This window comes from Phyllostomus discolor, chromosome 6 (genome assembly GCF_004126475.2).
Source record: "Phyllostomus discolor isolate MPI-MPIP mPhyDis1 chromosome 6, mPhyDis1.pri.v3, whole genome shotgun sequence".
In the NCBI taxonomy this organism is placed as follows: Eukaryota; Metazoa; Chordata; class Mammalia; order Chiroptera; family Phyllostomidae; genus Phyllostomus; species Phyllostomus discolor.
Window position 1 is genome coordinate 69,179,973 of NC_040908.2, and position 20,686 is coordinate 69,200,658.

Consider the following 20,686-nt stretch of genomic DNA (forward strand, 5'->3'; position numbering starts at 1 on the left):
CTGAAGAGAAGAAATACCAGCCTCATCATGAATGAGTCATGACTGGTGCTAGACTCAGAAGCCCAGCTCAAACTGACTCAAGCAAAAGCGACTTTATTGGCTCACACAACCAACCAACCGACCTACCAATGGAATGGCCTGGGGCTGGAGGCTTCAGGCAGGGTGGCCTGGGTGCTGTCAGGGGTCTCTCTCCATCCAGTCTGCTTCATTCTTCAGGCTCTCCCACAGGAAGGCAGGATGGCCAGCAGCAGCTGTGGGACCCACCTCCTGCCAAAGTAGTGGCCCTGCTGGCAGTTCCAGCCAAGACTCCCCAGGCTGCTGATCAGCTCTTTACTCACAGGGCCTGTGCTGGACCAGGCCTGGCTCCCACGCCCACCTGGGGAGCTCAGGTTTGGGCCGGATGGAGGCGGGGTTCTCCAAAAGAAAGTCACTGGATGCTAAGTGAAAAACAACAACAAAGTTAGACCTCTGCTGCTCCAGGTGACCCACTTTCCTCTACCCTGTGTGGGCTGAAAGGTTCTAAGTGCAGAGGAAGGAAAAGGCAAAGGTCTGTGTAAAGGGGTTGATATTTCCTATCTCCGTGTACCCACAGGTTAGTCTAAGGATAGAGAGAGAAAAACAGGCTAAGAAGATATAACACTACAATGCTAGCCTCTAAAATTAGTTACTTTAATTTTTCTTTTTGCTTATTTTTTAACTTTCCCATTATGCATGTTCAATTACTTCTAAAACAAATGTGGCCTTGGTCGGGTAGCCTATTTGGTTAAAGTGTCGTCCCAATATGCCAAGTTTGCAGGTTCAATCCCCAGTCAGGATACATATAAGTATCAACCAATGAATGCATGAATAGTGGAACAACAAATTGATATTTCTCCCTCTCTGTCTTTAAAATCAATAAAATAAAATAAAAATAATTTTAAAAAATAAAATAAAATAAATCCTGGCTGGCATAGCTCAGTGGATTGAGCGCGGGCTGCGAACCAAAGTGTCGCAGGTTCGATTCCCAGTCAGGGTACATGCCTGGGTTGCAGGCCATGACCCCAGCAACCGCACATTGATGTTTCTCTCTCTCTCTTTCTCCCTCCCTTCCCTCTCTAAAAAATAAATTTTAAAATCTTTTTAAAAAGTAAATAAATAAAATATATTTTTAAAAAATAAAATAATAAAATAAAAGCTGTAAAACAGAGGAGGAAGCGCGAGTGCTTCAGAGAGTGACTCTCCCTTGTTTACCTCTGTTCTGGTGGGTGTCCTACCCCACGTGGGTGTCCGTGGATGTCAACAGCCCCCGTTTCTGAATGTCATGCCCTCAGTCTCCCCCCACCCCGCCCTTCTCTCACAGGCAGCTTCGAAGCCAGCTCAGCCTCGTGGTCATTGCCCGGCTGCTGGACCAGCAGGAGACACTCTCTCTCTGGCAGGAGAAGGCCCAGGTGAGTTTGTGTCTCCGTCAGGGGTGTCTGTTGGGGCCTGGGAACCCTGTGGGCAAGGGAACAGCTCTCCCTGTAGCCTGCTCCTCGTCCCCATGCTTTTCCCAAAGGTTAAGAGCCTCAGGCCAGGAGACCCAAGCTGAGTTTGAATTTTTCACTCATATTCCTACACTGGACAATTACTTTTTTGTAAGCCTGCTAGGTGCTAGGTTCTGAGGACAGAGTAGGAGCAAGGAACATATTATTATTACTTTTTCTTATTGTGGTAAACTATATCTAACTAAACTTTACCATTTTAACTGTTTCTTTTAACCACCTTAATCATTTGAAGTGTAGAGTTCTAACCACTCTGAAGCATCCAGGTCAGTGGTCTCAAGCACATTCACAGTGCTGTGTAGCCACCCCACCATCTGTCTCCAGAACTTCCCACCTCCCCAAACCGAAACTGGGCCATGCAACACATTCCCCATCCCCTCTTTCTGCAGCCCCTGCTTGGATCACTTGTCATAGGTGGAAAACAAACACTATTCGATTGGAACTGTTCCTTTTCATTGTCCCTCTGTCCCGGTGTTAGGCATTCTTGGGTCAGCGAGGAGGTGGAGTTTATCTTTTCCAGCATTCCTCTGCTCTCCATAAAGCTATGACTGCAACCTTCTTGCAGGGACCCTTCAGGGACTGGGGGGCAGCGGTCTCAGGATGTGTGTGTTGTGGCGGGGGGGGGGGGGGGGGCGTTGGGAATGGTCTCACCCTCCCAAGAATCTCCCTGCAATCCTGGAACAAGTGCCAGAGATGGCTGAGGCCTTTAGCTCAGCCACTTGCACCCGCAAGGTAGGCCTGCTGAAAGCCTGCCCACCTCTGGTCACTAAAAGTATACTGGGCAAGCCCGTGTAACTGCTTGCCCAGAGAGAATGTTCCAGCACATTCAGTGGCAGGGTGGACAATATGGCTGAGTCTGACATCACAGGGAGGCAGCTTAGAAAAGTGACCAGTTGGGTTGACTTATCGGAGCAAGCTTGGCCTGCTTTTGCCCAGGCTGTCCCCTTTGCCTTAAAGGCCTTTCCCCTAGGGCTTAGCATGGCTGGAGCTTCTTGTCATTCCAATTCCGGCTTAAGTGTCACCTCCTCCAGGAGGTCTTTCCTGAACACCCAACCCAAAGTACCCTGCCACTGTTACCCAGTGTTTAAATTATCTGTGGTGTTCACCTCCTGGTATTTTCTTATGTGTTTGTTCAGGTCTGTGTACCTGTGTACACAGTACACACGCACGCATGCACGCACACACCAGCAGCTCCTGGGGGCCAGGGACAAAAAGGCATTTGCTTGCTGCTGCCCTTTGGTGCCCAGCACAGTGCTGGGCACACCCAGGAACTACATGGGTGCTCACTTGTGGAAGTGAGTTCCCGAGATGTGTGCATGGTCCCAGGCAGAGACCTTGGGAGGGGTGGGTGAGGGAGTGGCCCGCACAGGGGTCACTTCACAGAAGTGATGGCCTGATGAGGGGACATCTCTGTGAAGAAGAACAGAGGGGCCAGTGTTAGGGTTGCCATGTGGTTAGGAGCAAGCAGGGGTGCAGAGAGGAAGGAGTGGGTGACAAGACCAAGTGGTCCCAGAGGGCTCCAGAGGGCCGCCTGGCAGAGAGGCATTGGTGTTGGCCTGGGCTGGGGCGTCATGGAACCCCAGGAGAACAGTTCTCGGTGTCAGTGGAGTACAGCGAGGGGCCAGAGCACCAAGACCACGGAAGGAAGGAGCAGCTGTAGGTGGTGGGTGGTGAGTAGGGGTAGCCACCCAGCAGCAGCATTTGACAGTGACTAGAAAAACAGAAGGTGACTCCAATGCAGGGTCAGTTCAAGGTTCGGGGTTTTGTTTACCTTTGTTTTTATTGACCAGAGCCTGTGCCCCGGACAGTGAGGGGAGTGTGATGGGAGGCCTGCAGATTCTGCACCAAGAGACGCCTTCAGAGGAGAGGGTGTGAGCAAGGTGGGCTGAGGCAATAGCTCCTAGAGGTGTCCTGCACCAAGCCTTGAAGGCTGAGTCAGTGCTCGTGCTGAGGAGAGGAGTCTGCAGGCAGGCAGGACAGCTGTGCAGAGCTGTATCAGACTCCTGGTAGCTCAAGGGGAGGCAGGACCAGCTCGGGCCTGCCCACGGCCTTCCCCTTCCGAGTGTTTCCCCAGCTCTACTTACTGCCAGCCCTGGGCTGCTGCACAGCCTCCTCCAGGTCTCCCGCTGCAGGCACTCCCCTGTCCAGTCTGGCTTGTCAGACAGATCCTCATGAAATACACCTTCAAAGAGCACCTCAGCCCCACGGCTGCCCGTGTTCAGCCCACACACCTTCTCCCAACTTCCCTGTGTGGCCTGTCAGTGCCACCTGTCCCCAGCTCCACAGGCCAGCTCCGTGCCTCTGTGCACAGCGCTGTGTATCAACACTTCCTCTTTTTCACCGGTCACTCCCAACTGAATAGTGGTGGCTAACATGCCAGCTGGCACTGGCGGTGTCCCAGGGGCCATCTCAAAGCTCACCTCTTTCTCACAGCAGCCCCAGGTGGTAAGAACTCTGTTTATCATCCATCTTTTACAGATGGGGAAACCAAGATAGGCGTGGCTAGGGAGACTCTTGGGATCACACAGCAGCAAAGCCATGGGTCTGGGATTCAAGCCCAGAGATCCTGGCTCTGGAGTACTGCCCTTGACCCTGCAGCAAGCCATCTGCACTCCCCTAACCACTCCCTTGGCTCTCACTGTGGTGGCAGTCTGGACCACACCGGTGACTTCATGCTGCAGGTGCCCAGCTGGTCCCTTGAGCTTTAGTCCTGGACGCAGATAAGTGAGGGCCATCCCTCCCTCATTCTTCATCAGTGTACAAGAGCTTGATAAACCTCTCGACTGATTCACTAGGAAGGGGGATTGGAGCAGCTGCAAATTGACTCTGTGGGAGGAGAGGATCTGGGGTGAGTGCCGGGCAGGGAATCCTCAAGGCGCTGCTGGGCAGAAGTCCCTGATGCCTGCATTGCTTGGCTCCCCACTCAGGCTGCAGTCTGTGGCCCTGGGAGCAGGAGCAGGTGCTGGACACGGAATCTGAGGATCAGGACTCCTGTAGGTGGTCAGGACACAACAACGCCAAGGCTTGCATTTTCCAGGAGAGTCTCAGGGTCACACTGCCTCCTATGGTTCCTGCAACTCCCCGGACTATCCCAGGAACAGCAGAGTTTTGGCCTCAGGTGTTAGTATGCTCCAGACACTTCTCAGGTCACTAAAGAAACAGTCCTGAGCAGAACTCAGTCCCTCCCTCACGAAACTCATGGTCCAGGGGAGGTGGACACAGGGACTGAGGAAGATGTAAATGTTTGACTTGCCAGGTTGTGATAAATGCTATGGAGAAAAATAAAGCCAGATAAAGAGGAGAGGGAGTGTTGGGAGGATGCTATTTTATAGGGTGAACAGGGACATTCGAGCACAGACCTGAAGGAGTCATGCAGGTTTCTAGGGGAAGAGGCAACAGCAAGCACAAAGGCCCTGGGGCAGGCAAACGTCTCTTATGTTGGAGAAAAAAAGAGGCCAGTGCAGCTGGAGCAGAAGGCTGAGGGTAGAGCAGGAGTGGAAGTCGGAAAGAAAAGTGGGAACTCAATCCTCCAGCAACTCCAGGCCATGGTGGGGGCTTTGACTTTCATGCCAAAGTGGAAATCCATTGGAAGGTTTTAAAAGGAAAAACAAAACTGGTTTATAAAAGTTTTACAGTATACTCTGGCTGCTGTATTGAGAATAGACTATTGGGGTGGGGAGGAAGGAGGCGATGGCAGTAACCATGGTGAGAGATAATGGCGGTTTGACCAGGGAAGAGGGTGGCCCATGTGACAAGAAGTGGGCAGAGTCTAGGTGTATTTCCCAAGGACAGCCACCAGGACCCGCGATGTGAGAGAAGGGAGGCGAGCAGGGCTCCAGGATCTCTATGCCTGGCGGGGTGGAGAGGCACTTGACTGAGCAAGGCAAGGCACAGGTGGAACAGGTTCAGAGGGAAGTCAGAGTTTGTTTCTTGTCTCAGGCCACCTCTTGTCACACAGCAGGCCTCTTTTGTCAGGCCATGTCTTCCAGTTTGGGGTTTGGAAAACATGGGCTTCAGATGGCTGAAGCGGGGTCGGGTTTGCATAGCTGCAGCCCTGCCCGGCTGTTTGCGAATGTGAATACGATTAAACATATACCATATGCCAGGCACTGTGCTAGGCTCCGGGACCACCACAATGAATGAAACTGCCCTCCTGGGACTTACATTCTAGTGAGGGGAAGGGGAACAGATAATAATAAACAAGCAGGTTACATAGCCTGTTTGAAGGTGATAAATGCCATGGAAATACAAATAGTGCACAGTCTGGATTGGCAAGTGGAGTGATGTGGGCTGGAGGGCTGAGGGGATCTGGGGAGCTGGGTGAGCCTCACCAAGAGGGTGGGCTTGGAGCTGGGGCTGGAAGAAGGGGAGGGGAGGTTGTGCGGTGTCTGGTCAGAGCAACTACTCAGGGTACAGGCTCCTGGAAGCAGCAGGGGCCACTGGGCATCAAGCACGTAAGACCCTGGCCTTTTCCTTTGGATGAGTGGGAGACCACTCAGGGTTGAGCACGAGAACGACAGGCTATGTGGACAGTGCCCACGCTGTAACTGGCCTGTGTCCTCTTGCTGGGCAGACTGTTGCCAGTGGAGACCTGCTTTCTGGGGTGATCATTTGCTTCTGGCCCAGAAGTGTCTGCCCTCAAGGGCAGAGTGTTTACAGAGCCAGCTCCCAGAAATGGGGGCAAGGTGGGGAGATGTGCTGGTCAGACCCAGGTCCAGACAGGACCCACAGGGCCCAAACAAGCCGTTATCCTGGAGAGAGAGGCAATGGCTGAGCTGGAACCAAAAGAGAATAAGCGAGCGGAAGGGGCAGGCTCTCTGCGCTGAGCAGAGTGCAGCTCTTTTCAGAGAGTGAGAGGGAAAACACGGGGAGTGCTGTGTGCTCCTCTGCCCTGCCCCACCTAAGGCTTCCTGCCTGGGAGGGTCCAGGTGAGGCGAGGCTGCCTGCCCAAGGGCTGCTCGTGGGAGCACTGGCTGCAGCTGTGAGCCCTGAGCAGGCAGGGCTCCTTCGAAAACTATCCCCAGACTTGCAAGGACTGAGCAAGGCGGCATACTTGGTTTTGGTGAAGCTCCAGATGGTGCCTCTATTCACTGAGAACCTTCCCTCTTTCTCCCTGCCGCCTCCTCTCCCCTTCTGACAGGATCAGACACTAAGCCAGGAAACCCTGGCTCCCTTCCAGGAGTCAGGCCTGACTCCTAGCACTCAGCCCAGCTGCTCTTTTGGGCTGTCTAAGCCTGCAGCCACTGAGGGGCTGAGCAGGTGTCCTAGGGTGAGTCAGAGGGAGGAAGCCAGGTGTGCTGGGCAGGGCTGGGCTCAAGCAGGGAGTTGGGCTCTGGGGCTAGAGACCTTGCCCTTTTGGCCACCCTGCACCTGCTGCTTCTGAAGAGATGATGCCTTTGTGAACTCCCTTGACTCGGCCCCCTCATACTACACCACCACCACCCCTTCCCTAGGGCCGTACATAGCCTCAGAGGGGCCAGGAACTTGGAGCCTGCTTGCCTGCTCTGTCACACATCAGCTTCAGGGCAGCTGGATGGGCCTTGCTGGAGTTTGGCTGAGGCTGCCCAAACCAGGTACAGGGGCTAGGTAGGAAGAATTGCTTGCTTCAGACACCTGGACTTACAAGGACCACAGTCCAGAGGGTGGGGAACACTGGCCCATTTGTTCAGAGAGGATGAGCTGTTTAAAGGAGCAGGAGGGGGTAGCTAGCAGATTAAGTGGCATTTCAGCCAAATGCAAGGTGGGGACCTTGTGGGGGAATCCCCATTCCAACAAAGCAACTATAAAAGGATCTATTGAGACCATCCGAGAAAACTGAACACAGTTGTTAGATCATATGGGGAATTAATTCTTGGTAATTTTATTGGGCAAGAGAATGGTATTGTGATTATGTGGGGGAGATGGGGGTGGTGGAAATCCTCATCCTTTACTGTTAGAAGCTCTTTATGGGTAAAATGATACAATGTTTGGATTTGCTTTAAATTTCTCTGGAAGGAAAATGGGGGAGTGGTAGGATGAAACAGGGCAGGCAGCATTGAGGTGGGATAGTAAGAAGCTAGGACAATTCCTTGGCAAGTGGAATAGAGAAAGAGAGCTGAGCACAATAGCCAGGTGTAGATGGTGGTCACCCAGGCAGGAGGGCCCGAGTGCTTGGTAGGGGGCAAAACTGGGAAAACTAGGACCTTGCCCCCAGGGTAACCTCTTGTCCCCTGGCCTTTCCTCCCTGGAGATAACACCAGGCCCAGAAAAGCAGCAAAACCAGGTGGGTGATGCCATCAGCTACAGACCCCCACCCCTGTCACTGACCAATCAAAGGGGACCATGACCCTGACCAATCAAAGGGCACACCTGGAGAACTGATGGATATTCTACTGAAATCCTCCCCTGAGGCCTCCCCTAAGATTCCCACCTTGAAGAAAGAGATAAAAGCCTCAAGACAAAGGACCCAGCCTGCCCTCTCCCTCTGGGGATCAGCCCTTGCCGTTTTCTTTGGCTTCTTCCCCACTTCTTTCTTCACAGGCTCGGATCTCCTAAACTCTAAGGCAATGGGCGGCTGGCAGCTTGTCCCAGACTGACACTCTGAACCTGTCCCCAAAGCCCCTCTTCTCTGACTTCCCAGGGAGCTAAGGCATCCCGGCCTGGGTTCTCCTGTTGCTTCCTCTATGCTAAGTCCTTCCTTGTTTCACTGTCCCCAGTTTCAATGAATGTACCCTCATAGTCACCTGGATTCATGTGAAATCTTTGCTACACGAAGTCAAGGACCCACACACTACAGCTGGCCCCAGGCAGACCCACCCGCTCATGGCCAGGTCGGTCGGTCATTGTTCCCAGTGAAAGGTTGGGGGGTGGGGGGATGTACACAGTCTCTCTTCTTTCCTGAGCCTGTGCCCAGGCCCCACACAAATAAGTTAAATAGAAAGAAAGGGACACAGGAGAATGGGCCCCAGAGTGAGCAGCAGCTCAGGGTGGGCAGGGTCTTCCTGATGTCAGAGGAGACCCTCTCTGCTGGTCTCAGTTCTTCTCAACCATGAGTGCGCTTATACCAGGCAAGTGGATTCTACCTCCAGCCCACAGAGCTCTTCCTAGGTCACTCCTTTAAGGGAGGACTCGCCCTGTACCAGGTCCCGTATGACTGTGTGACCTCCTTCTTGGGAGGAAGATGTGTGCTTATCTCCATTCTACACAGAAGACCCAGCTTCCAAGTGAGAGGTGGATCCAGGCTCTGGAAGCTGGTGGTCTGGCTCCAGAGCCTACATTCTAACCCACCACTGCCAGCCGAGACAGCCAGGCCAAGGGTCCCTGCAGTGCCCAAGCACTCAGGTGCCACCCATCGAGAGTAATGGCCTCTCTTCTTCTTCCCAGCTGGTAGAGCTCAGCCGGCTCCTGAGCCTCATGAGGCCATCATCCCTTGGGCTGTACCTGGACTCTGAGACCTTGCCACCCTGCCAGGAACAACAGCCAAAGGCCAGTGCTGAGCTAGACCACAAGGTGAGCACCTTGCACCTGCCTGCCTCTATCCACTGTTGCACCAGGGAAGCGGGTAAGGCAAAGCTGTTCATCCTTCAGCTTTGCGGGCCCTGAGGGAAAAGAGACCAGCAAGCTGCCTCCCTCTGGTGAGCAGGTAGTCATGGTGTGGGCACGGCCTGTGATTGATTAGTGCCCTGGCCAGGCCCCCTGCTATGGGGCACTGTGTGCACAGGCATCAGGCCAAATGTCCACTTGGCCCTGCTCTGGACTCTGCTGCACCCTGTACACCCTGGGGTGGCTTTGCTGGCCATGGGTGTGCCAGTAGTCTTACCATGCTGTTTAGAGAGGATGCAGGAGCAGAAATGCTGATGAGGGGGGTGTGGTGGGAAGGGACATGAAGTTCGAAGCCTGGGAAGGGTCCAGCCATGAGAGGCACCCTGTTCCCCCAGGGCACCACTAGGTCCAACATCCCTGTCCTTACTCAGCATAGTCATCAGTGAGCCTGAGTCCTTGGCCTTCTCCAATTTTTCCTCACTGACTTTCCAGATGCTGCCCAGGTTCCCTGAGAGTCATGCTTTGGCGGGAGTCAGGTCAGCGAGGTCCCCCAGAGCTGACAGGTGTGGGGTTTGGAATGGTGAGGCTGTGGCCCCTGGCGTGAATGCTAAGCAGGGGTAGGTGTAGGGGCTTCAGATTGGGACTCCCAAACCTAGCTTCCGGGGAGCGCGGGTGAATCTCAGTGAGCACTCTCGCCCTGGGACTCAGGGTGAGGAACACAGATAGGCATCTTCCTAATTTAGGAAGGTGGTAATTCTAAAAGTTCACTTGAAGGCTGTGTGTTGAGAATTCAGAAGTCTAACCTTTAGGCATCATCCTGCAAATCAGATAAATGAATTAATTACTTAATGAACACAAATGGACCATTAAGAAGCTATGAGAACCCCCAGGTACATGCCCTCTTCTGGAAAGTGTAAGGGAGGTTGTCTTTCAGGTTTGCCTGCCATTCCTGCCATTGTCACCAGGCCGCTGTGTTGCCTGGGCAAATGTCCATATGTCCCTTTCTCCTGTACCAACTATTTCCTAAAAACTGGGGCTGGTTATGGAGGCCAAGTGGGGTGTTGGGAGGGCAACCCTGGAAGTGGTCTGTCCAAGCAGGCACTGGTTAGAGCCCAGGCCTGGGATGGGGGAGGAAGAAGGGGTGTGGTGAGAGGTAAAGGAGTGACTGTGCCTTGTTCACGGCGTGTGGTACATGTGACTTCCAGGTGCCTTGGGGCCACTCCTGTGACCTGACCTCATGGTATCCTTTATTTTGAGGACTGTTCTCACACACACAAAGGAGGTTGTAAAGTGTCCCCCTGGTCAGTGGCCATATTGGAAATGACCAGTTTGGCCTGGAAACGTAGAAGAGTTGGCATGTCTTGGCACCCTGCAGTAGGGCATAAGTTTACAGTGTGCTGGTCCAGGGCAGTGAAAGGGGCTCAGGAGGCTCTCAGATGCTTTTGCGGTAGCAGGAGCCCACCTGGGAGTGGCCCTGGCCTGAGAGAGAGGTGGCCCAGAGCAGAGGAGGGAAGGGTGCAGGCCAGGCTGGTCGGAGGCACTGTGGAAGACACAGAAATGTGAAGTGTTCTGTCCCCCCAGGCTGTGCTCTGTTCTGACCAGGAGGGGCTAGGTAGGGCAAGTGACTGGGCTGGGCAGGTGACTGGCTCCACAGCCCAGCCCTACCCCCACTGCGGCAACTGACTCCTCATTAGGCCCAGCACGTTTCATCTTCAAAGATGATCAGGCTACTCACCAGCCAAAAAGAGTGGAGGCATCCTCCACCCTGTTTTACAGGGAGTGGTGGTCTGGGCCGGCTGAGTCTTTTATCCTCAGAGCTCAAAGGCTTGGCCTTCTTTCTCCTGAGGTACAGCAGGGAAACTAAGGCCAGAGTGAGGATGGCCACAGGTGACTGGCCTGGAGGAAATGGGATGGGCCCTTTCCCAGCCTTTGAACCCCCTCCCTCAGACCCTGCTCACTCCTGTCTGGGAGATTTCCTGCCCTAAAGAGAGTGCCGTATGTGCAGCCTTCCTCCGGCCCCTGCCGATAAGCACTTCTGCCAGGCTCCACTCCCTGGATTCCCCACCCCCTCCCTTTGCCCGGGGCCTTGGCCCAGTCTCCTCTCTCCCCGACAGCTCCCAGCCTCTCTCCAGACTGGGAGAGCTGTTCTCTGCTGCCCAGGGCATGACTTTCTGTTCTCACTGATCTCAGGGCTTTGCAGTTGTCCCTTTACTTGTCATGTCCCTAGGTAGACTGTGGGCACTGCCAGTGTCTCCCAACATCACATGGTATGTTTGGCACTAGATGAGTGAATGAGTGAATGAAGCAACTTTAACTCCTCTTCCTCTCTGGACTCTCTTCTCCCTCAACTCCCTATTCTGGCCATCCCATCCTCCTTCTGGCAACCTTCCTCTGCACACCCTCTGAGCAGCCTCTGCACGCTGGCCCCATTGTCTCTAAAGTTCTTGTATCATTAGGGCTGCAAGGGTGTGTAGCCTGGGCTTCTGTGAGGTGCTTGACAAGTGTCATCTGCTCATGGGAAATCAATCAGAAAACACTGTGTGTAGTAATAAGCTCATGAAGTCCTGCCTGGGAAAGCTAACCACCAAGTGCCACAAAGGAGAGAACCTGCTCCTAGCACAGCCATTCAGCGGTGGGGAAGGGTAGGTGAGGAGGGAAGACTGGCTGGCCTGCGTTGGCTGTTTGTATCCCAGCAGATCACCACCTTGCTGGTGGAGTATAGGAATCCTGCTTCTTAACGGGGTGATTAGAATACCTGCAGCATTTTCAAGTGCTTTTGGATACAGAAATGGTGGCCCAGCCCCTTGCTGGTGTGTCAGTTAGATTATTTCAAACAAAAAACAATTGAAGCCCAATAAACTCAGGAAGAGCTTGCTACCTTCCCCTTTCCTGCCTAGAGATTCAGATAGAAAAATCTGCTTCAGACAAGGGAGCCTTGGCACATGTGAATGAAGTGTGGCGGACAGGGAGAATCCAAGCAAAAAATCTAGGCTCCCTTCTGTGTCCTGCTGTTTGTGGGTGGCCAGGTAGGAATGTATTTACAAAAGGTTTGATCTTTTTCAAGGCCTGTGAATTGCCTACCTCCCCATCCTTAGTCCAAAATGACATATATACCTTAATTTGCCTCACTATCTTTGTAATTTTTTTAAAATGTCTATTTATTTTTATTCACTCATTTTAGAGAAAGAGAGGTAGGGGGAGAAGAGAAACAACCTGCTGTTCCACCCATTTATACATTTCTTGGCTGCCTCCTGTGTGTGCCCTGACCAGGAATCGAGCCTGCAGCCTTGGCGTATCAGGACAATGCTCCAACCAACTGAGCTCCCTGTCTAGGGCCTGTCCTCGTAATTTGTATGTTTATGTGAATTCCCTATACCCAGGTATTAAGATTTGATTTCCTCCTCTTATCTGCTGTGTATCTTCAAGTTCTTCATCCAGCCACAAGAACTACCAGGAGAAAGAAGAGGTTTCTCTAGCCCCCGCAGTGGCCGTTGTTGGCCCTGTGCTGACCTGGTTTGAGAGGGGTTCTCCCAATGGAAAGCAAACAGAGGCCTGAGTGATGTCTGGGGTCTCAGCAAGGAGAGAAGGTGATTTAATGCAGGAGTATACTCAGAGTTGGTCTCCAGGTGCTCCCTTCTGGCCCACAGATATCAATTCTGCAAGAGACAGGGCCTTCTGGACCTCCAGGCCAGCCCCACGCGTACAAACATCACGTGACTGGACTCAAGTTGCCACTGTCTCCTGGAAGCTGTCAGGAACATGTGTTTCACAATTAGTTTTTCCTATGAGCCAGGCTTCGGTCCCCGCTCAGATCGTCTGATTCAGGCCTGAAGAACCAACTGAAAGTGTCGAGCCAAGTGTCGGACCAGCAGTCCGACAGGTGGCACCGGCGGCACTGAGAAATAGTAGGAAGCCAACACAGTTGACTGTGCTGTTCACTCGGCTTTTATTAATGCAGATCCAATCCAAATCACTACTAACCTAATAACAATAATAATCACTCAGATGCAATCAGTAGTAACATCACACAAGAGAATTGAGGGATAACGAAACTCAGCCCCAGAGTCTCAGTCTGTGGGTCCAGGAGACAGCAAGTAGGCCGGGGAGCCATCAGTGTCTCATTAGGCTGAATCTCCGGAGCCAGGCCAGCAGTGAGGCAAACAAAGTTCTCAGTCCGGCAGGACAGAGCCTCCGGCAGCGGCACATCAGTCAGATCAGCATGGAGCCACGCCTTGGAATGTGGAGATAGGCTGTCTCCGTGGTGGCTCTGAAGTCCACCTCAGTCATACCCTTCAGGGTCATGTCCTCCACCCTCTGGGTCTCTTAATCAGTGTCTTGGGACCCTTGATAAGTGGTCCAGGAATTCCAGGTGGGCTTATCCTGTGGTATTCCACCTCTACAGATGGGTCTGTTCAGCTCATGTATGCTGATATTTTGAACACTCCTTGCCAGATGTTCTGGTGTGGCTTCCTTCTTGAGCAAAAGTGTCATGACTGACTGGCAGCCATCTTGGTTGACACAAGTGGCGTCATTGTGTTTTATAGACTTTATCCTATCTTGACCAGACCAACGCCATTTTATTGGTCCTGCTCTCCACAGATGCAAATAGCTCAGCTTTCCAACCCAGAACCAGGGATCCTGGGAATTGTTGGGTTTTTGTTGACTTACATAAACCATTGTTGATGTAAGAAATATCCAAACCTGTAGAGAATTTTTAATGAATTTATTTGATCCAAACTGATGACAGTTGTCCAGTAGCAAAATATCAATGGATTGAAAAATCCTCCTGAAAATGGCAGTTTTGCAGCTTATTTTATACATTAGAACCAAAGGAGGAGACCTAACAAAGGTTACATGAAATCCATTGGTGACAGACTAGAGAGGTGGGAGAAAGCAAAGTGGGGATATCTCTAGGATTGAATAAAAAGTAAAACTGGGCCCTGGCTGGTGTAGCTCAGTGGATTGAGCGTGGACTGAGAACCAAAGTGTGGCAGGTTCGATTCCCAGTCAGGGTACATGCCTGGGTTGCAGGCCATGACCCCAGCAACCGCACATTGATGCTTCTCTCTCTCTCTTTCTCCCTCCCTTCCCTCTCTAAAAATAAATAAATAAAATCTTAAAAAAAAAAAAAGTGAAACAGAGGGAACCGTACTTCTTTCACATTGGCGGGTACTGGATGGTTAATAGTTAACATGTACAGCACATAGAGATGGTATTCAGGGAATAAGATAGCAGTGGGGTGGGGGGGCAGGTGGCCTGTTTGTGGTCTCTGCTCTGCTGCCCGAGGTGATACTGTAAGGGGTCTGGAAAAAAAGATCACTCTGACGTTTCAAAGGTATGTTATCTTAGATGCAAGAAGATAATAGGCTCAGCTGCGGGCTAGGACGTGACTACCTGCCATGACTTGCTTTTTGTTAGGAAGTTTTAATTTCAGGCTATCCTATGTGGTTTCTTTTACTTGAGTTTGTGAGGCCACCACACAGGCCTCCCCTGAGCCAGTCAGGTTCAGTATGTGGCCCCTTTTTTGTCCACAGTGTGTTTGGCCAGATTTTGTCTAGCTGTGACAGATCGCAGAGTCTTGGCCCACTCAATTTGACTGAGGTTATTGATACTTTGGCCTTGCTGAGCCTCTGTCATCTGTTGTGCCCCATCTGCCACATTTTCCTGCCCTGTCTGGCCATCTTTCCCCAGGCTTTGGCTATATAGGCACCACTGGGAAGGAGTTTCTGGTTCTGTCTTTTCCCCTAGAGATATGGAAGGTATGCAGATATGCATACCTTTATGGTGGGGTGGGAGTTTCCCCCAGTTTGGTTAAATTTGGGAATTTTGAGGAAGTGGACTGTCTCTCCCTATGTGAAAGAAAAGGGAGGTCCACAGAGGGGAAGTCCAGGGTGGGCCTGCACCCAGGCACCGGCAGCCCTGTGCTGTGTCCTCCTCAGCTTCCTGGGCTGGCTCTCCTCACAGCCTCATGATGTCCTTGTAGGCCAAACAGCCTGAGACCCACTGAGGGTTCTGCACACGTGCCGATCCCTGTCCCCCGTGGACTAGCTACAAGAGGCCATGCCACAAAGATGGAACCCGGCCAACCACAGGTGGCTCCTGTCAGCTTCCTTACCATGCATACTACTTGCGGCCAACCCTGTGCCTGGGGACGCCTGTGGGTGGGAGAAGTGCTTGTGTACAGTTGATGCTGGAGTGGGGTGTGCTCTGAGCCTGGACCATGCTTAGGGCTTCACATCCTTTGAGCACCCATACTCCCGGGGTCCCCACATGTCCTCACAGAGAGCGTAGGCCTGTATCTCCTCATCTGTGTACGTGTGTGTCTGTGTGTGTGCCTCTCCCGCCTATCTCTGTGGTGTGCGCCTGTGTTAATAGAGCTGACAAACAAGTTTTACTGCTTTTGCTTCTGCTGCTTAGATGGCAGCCAGCCTGTCCCTGTGTTCGTGACCCTGACAAGAGCACCTTAAGCAGCTGGGGTAGGTTTGGGCAGCTCCAGGAGAAGGCTGGGAAGGTGCCTACCCCTGCACTCTCCTGCGGGCTCTGAGCAGTGGCGTGGCAACAGGCGCCCCCTCGGGCTTGGTTTGAGCACAGGCCTGGCTCCTGTGTCACCCAGAAGAACAGGTGGACTGGGAGGCTCTCCTTCTTCCTACACTCTGCCTTCTCACCAACAGGTGCTGTCCTTTTCTTCCTGCCCTTACCCTGCACCTTAGAGAACCACGTACCTCAGGGCTGGGGACCCTAGTCAGGCCAAGATTAAGAGGGATGGGGGGAAAACTAACTACTTTTGAGGAACAGAAACTACATGTTCGGGAGAAGTGTGTCCTTTGCCTGACTGGTGGGTGGTGGTTTCTCCTGACTTCCTCCACAGTGAGGAACATCAGACATCTTTTGAAATCAACCTCAAAGAGTTGGCCTCTGGAAAGCTGACTCTACAGGGGCATCTGTGCTCTGGCAGTGCTTTACATCCAACTAAGTGGCCACTGACCCTCTTCAGAATAGGTCCTCCTGAGCATCTGAAGCCACACAGGGCCCAGGCCCAGGCCACCTTTGTTTGGGTCCCAGGAATTCTGGCTTCTTTGCAAGCATGTGAGCAGGATGTGAAGCGACAGAGTTCAGCTGGAGAGAGCAGACTAGGCTTCTTCAGGCATAGCCTGCTCTCTCCCACTCCACCCCAGACACAGGGTCCCTCCCCTGGCACTGTCCTTGCCCCGTGTTGGTCTTCTCTGTTTCTGACCTAATACCCTAACTCCTGCAAGTCATTCTGGGCAACTTTGTGATCATCTTCCTCCCCTTCCTACTCAGGAAAAAGCGACCCTCAGCACCTGTCATATCATATCCAAACCCTGCTATTCCATGCCTCATCAGCCAGCCCACTTCATCCATGCACTTGCCTCCTGAAAATCCAATCATACCACCTGATTCCAGGCCGTGGGTGTCCTTCCCAGAAACCCGCATTCTCAGGTCTATGGCTTTGCTCCTGCTGTTCTTCCTCCCTGGCAGTGCCCAGCCTGTCCTTCCTGCCCTGGATTCCCATGGTCCTTTAGGCTGTTCCCTCACCTGTGGCTTCACACACTTAAACAGTGTCACCATTGAGGACCGGCCCAGAGTCTATGTTGACCTAATTCCCAGTGGATCCCTCTTCAGAGAGAACAAACTCCTTCTGCTGGGCACAGGTGGGCCCAAGGGCCTCATGGAGGCTGTGCAGGCAGAGGCTGTGGGACCCTTCCCCACCTCCCCTGCACCCAGCCCCACCCACCCTGCCTGAGCTGATAGGTGGAGGGGCAGTGCCCTCTAAGTGCTGTGTCTAAGCAGCTGGGACTCAGCTCCTCCACACATCTGAGGGGGACCAGGCAAGGTGTGTGAGGTGCCTTACCCACTGTTCTCTGTCTGTAGGAGCAGTTGCCAGGCAGACCACAGCCTTCTCACCTACCCTCTGCTCACCACCTTTTCTGTCCCTCCCAAGTATCTTTGCCAGGACTCTGTAATGACTAACTCAAACGCACATCCTAAAAGGTCCTGGGACAGCCCCTCCAGCTCAGCTGGACAGGGCTGAGCAGTGTCCTGAAGCCTCTGTGCTGCCCTCTGCACATCTCTGCTCTGCTCTCTGGTGCATTCCCAGGCAGGCTTTTCCCACTGGTTCTGGAAACTCCACACTCAACATCCTTCCCTCAACAACTCCAGCCAGGGAGAAAGTAACAGCTTGTGTCCCAGGCTCCTAACCAGAGTCCCACAGTTTAGCCTCAACGGTTTAGCGTAGGTCATGTCCTCATCTCTAACTCAATCACAAAGCCAGGCCTACAGGAATAGGCCAGCCTGGGTCATGTGTCTCCCCTGGAATCAGGGCTAAAGTCACTACTATGGAGCAACTTGACCTAGGGGACAAGAGACTGGGACACTCTGACAAAGGAAGGGGGAGAATCCTGGGTGCCTAGAAACTTTAGATGTCCATGGCACTCTCCTCGTCTTCATGCAGGGGTGGTGGCCCTACACTCTGTTATCCTTAGGAAGTATAAGGAGGGCAATGCTTCCCAGACTCTGGCCATGCCAACATGCCAGGAGACAATTCAGTGAGAGAGAGAAGGGAGGAAGCCATTGCTTTAAGGGAGCCACTGCACTGGGAGGCCTTTCCAGGCCCTGGAGGATGCTCGGGCCATGCCCTGGCTAGTCTCAGTGACTCCTTCAGCATGGCCCCCCATGCACTGATGCACACAGGCACACCCAGGTGTGGGCTCTCAAATATGTGCTTGGAGAACCTAGCCCCTCTCAGGTAGCCTGTAGAGCTGGGTTTCCAGTCTACATCCCCCTGGGGTTAGGGTATCCTGTTCCAGCTGGAGAAGCAGGAAGAGCCAGCCAACTCTGCCTGTCATCTCCCCCACCCCCCAGGGCCAGTAGGAAGCCAGAAAGGAAGGGTGGGCTGGGTGGGAATGCTCTAGCAAGGGTTTGTCTACAGCCCTTCAGCTCCTCCCACCAGCAGTCTGAGCAATGGGTCAGATGCTCCCAGATAAGCTCCCTAGAGCAGGTCCACAGGAACAGAAGCCCTCGGCCTTCCTGCTTTTGTCCCAACTCCTCTCTCCCACCCTGGCCACCACACTATGCCATCACCTTCAGTTCCTCCCTGTCTTCCATACCAAGAGCAGGGGTGAGGGCCAATCAGGGCCCAGTCCTGAGTTCAGAATAGAGCTCAAGAGAATCCTGTCTCTTTCAAATGAGTTCGGTTCTCAGGCCTCTGAACTCACTTTCCCTGGGCATCTGGAAGTGCAGGTGAGGGGCTCCTCTTGTGAGGAATCTGAGGAGGGGTCACATGCTGGGCCAGCCCCCCAGGCTCTGGCAGCCTCCACAGAGATATCCAACCTCTCTGCTCTGCTGGGGCCCTCAGAGCACCTTTCCAGGTGTGGCCATTCCCAGCTGCTGAGCCAGAAGTCCTAGTCCTGTCCAGGTGATGCCAGCCCAAATCCCATCACCCTCAAGTGGCCTCATCTCTGCTCCATGTTTGGGGCTCAAACCCACCCCCATGTGCAAACAGGGGCTTTCATGAACAGAGTTGAATGTCCAGCTCACAAGCCCCAGGGTGAGTTCAGCAGGCCCTACCTATGATGTCTGCTCTCTGGCCTCTCTGCCCTGTGCCTTCAGGGACCCTGGCCTAGGATGGGATGGTGTGTCACCATCTCCTCATTTCCCGGTGATCAGTCGTATGTCTTCATCATTTCCTACTCTTTAGGGCTTAGGGCTGATGACTTGTCCTGGTCAGAGTCACTTCTGAATTCAGCTTTCCTTTGGACACAGCTCTCTGCTTGCTATTTTCATATTGGTCCAAACCAAGGTCAGGGGTATGACCTTGGAGCAGGAACAGCTCTGGAAAGGGGAACATGTCCTGTGGTTGGCTCATGGGGCAGGGAAGAGAGCATCCTAGAGATAACAGGTGCCACATTCCATGACAGGTCCAGAGGAGATGCATCAAAAAGTGCATTTTTTGATGCATCTCCTCTCATTGTGTTTTTGTGGACACATCAGCCAGAGGAGCTGTGGCTTTCTCATGGGCTGAGGCTCTTGACCTGAGGCCTGCAAGTAGCCCTGCCTCAGGATTACTCATTAATTATTGTTGTCATTTGCACAGCCCGAGGTGGAGGGCCTAGACCATACCCTGGGGGCTCAGGCTCCAGTGCTGCTCTTCCCAGGGAGCAGCTTCAGCCTCTCCCTGTCCAGCCGCCAGCAGGCCCTTGTACCCAGCAGTAGGGGCTTGTTCTCTCTGAAGAGGGACTGCACACACTTGGAGCTTGTCCAGCCTAAAGGAGAGAGCACAGACATCTGCTTCAGACCTGACCTCTGCTGTAGATGGTCATGTAGTCAGAGGACCATCCAACCTCAGCTTTTTCATCTTCTGAGAGATCACCAGGCTCTTTCTGTGAGCCCCCTGCCTCAGGGCACTGTCAGTTGAGGCTATAGGTTCAAATTTAGTTTTTAAAAACAGGAAGGAAGGAAGGAAGGAAGGAAGGAAGGAAGGGAGGGAGGGAGGGAGGGATGGGAGGGGAGGGGAGGGGAGGGGAGGGGAGGGAGGGGAGGGGAGGGGAGGGGAGGGGAGGGGGGAGGGGAGGGGAGGGGAGGGGAGGGAAATTCATCAGGACCCAGCCCTAGCCTTGGGTCTGAAATGACCCAAGGTAGACCAGGGCAGTGTCAATCTTTCCCAGACTAGATTGGTTACGGCATTGACCTTCAGCACATGTACATGTGTCTAAATGTCTCCAATGGAACAAAACCTCTGAGAGGACCCACACATGACAATGATGGGACCTATGGCAGAATTCTCTTGGAGTCAACCCTCCAGCTGGGCTGGACCCCCAGGTCCTCCAGGCAGGGCTGAGAGCAGCCTAGCCAGATTGTGGCTGAATGTGGGTCCCCCAAGGCAGCTACCACCCAGAGTCAATGAACTTGCAGAGGCCAAACTAGAAGAGGCTGTTCTAGGGTCTCAGGCAGGGACCCTGGCACCAGTAGGCATTCAGGGCTGACTTCCTGAGCAGGAGCCAGGGATACCAGCTGCAGCCTGACTGGGAGGGCATGTCCTGTGGTCCATCTTGGTCCCCCACAACAGGTGTTCCTGGGTCAGCCTTAGTTCTCCCCCACCTCCCAGCTGCCCTGGAGCAGCTGCCCTAGAGCCTGGCTAGAGCTGCTCCCATAGGATCCTCCTGCCAGTGACAAGATCTGCCATCCCCACCTGGCATGGTTCTGCCTCCAGGGAACAGGATGGGGTTAAAGACTTGCCTGGTTAGGTGAGTCTAGATTCCTGGTCATGACCTGACGTGGAAGAAACCATAATGTTCCGGGCAGAATGAGCAGATTCCTGGGAGAACCTCTCCCTCCTCCTTCTGGCCTTTTTTAGCGTAAATACTCCCAGCCACTTCCTGCTCCCTTGGCATTACTGGAGGGGAATTTCGTAAAGGATGAAGTTCCTGGGAAATGGCCACCCTTTGTCCCTTTCCTCTTGTGATAAAAGTGCTGCAAAGGGAGGCTTGGCCCTGGTTCCTGGGGTCAGAACTGGCTGGACCAGAACAAGGAGACACTGACCTATCACTCCCCACTTGACGAGCTCAGCAGGCTGTCTGCTATCTCTTACCCTTGTCATCCTTCCCCAGGGGGCAGGCTAGGCCATG

The 20,686-nt window shown here is 53.2% G+C and overlaps 1 protein-coding gene across 2 annotated transcripts in view; it reads left to right on the forward strand.

Annotated features, from left to right (window-relative positions):
• Positions 1–20,686, forward strand: part of LOC114499275 (protein FAM178B) — a 43,421-nt gene that overhangs the window by 14,707 nt on the left and 8,028 nt on the right. For both annotated transcript variants that reach the window (XM_028515308.2, XM_036030095.1), the window contains 2 exons: positions 1,340–1,427; positions 8,883–9,008. In XM_028515308.2, coding sequence (XP_028371109.2) covers positions 1,340–1,427; positions 8,883–9,008 — 214 coding nt within the window. The remainder of the gene's footprint in view (positions 1–1,339; positions 1,428–8,882; positions 9,009–20,686) is intronic.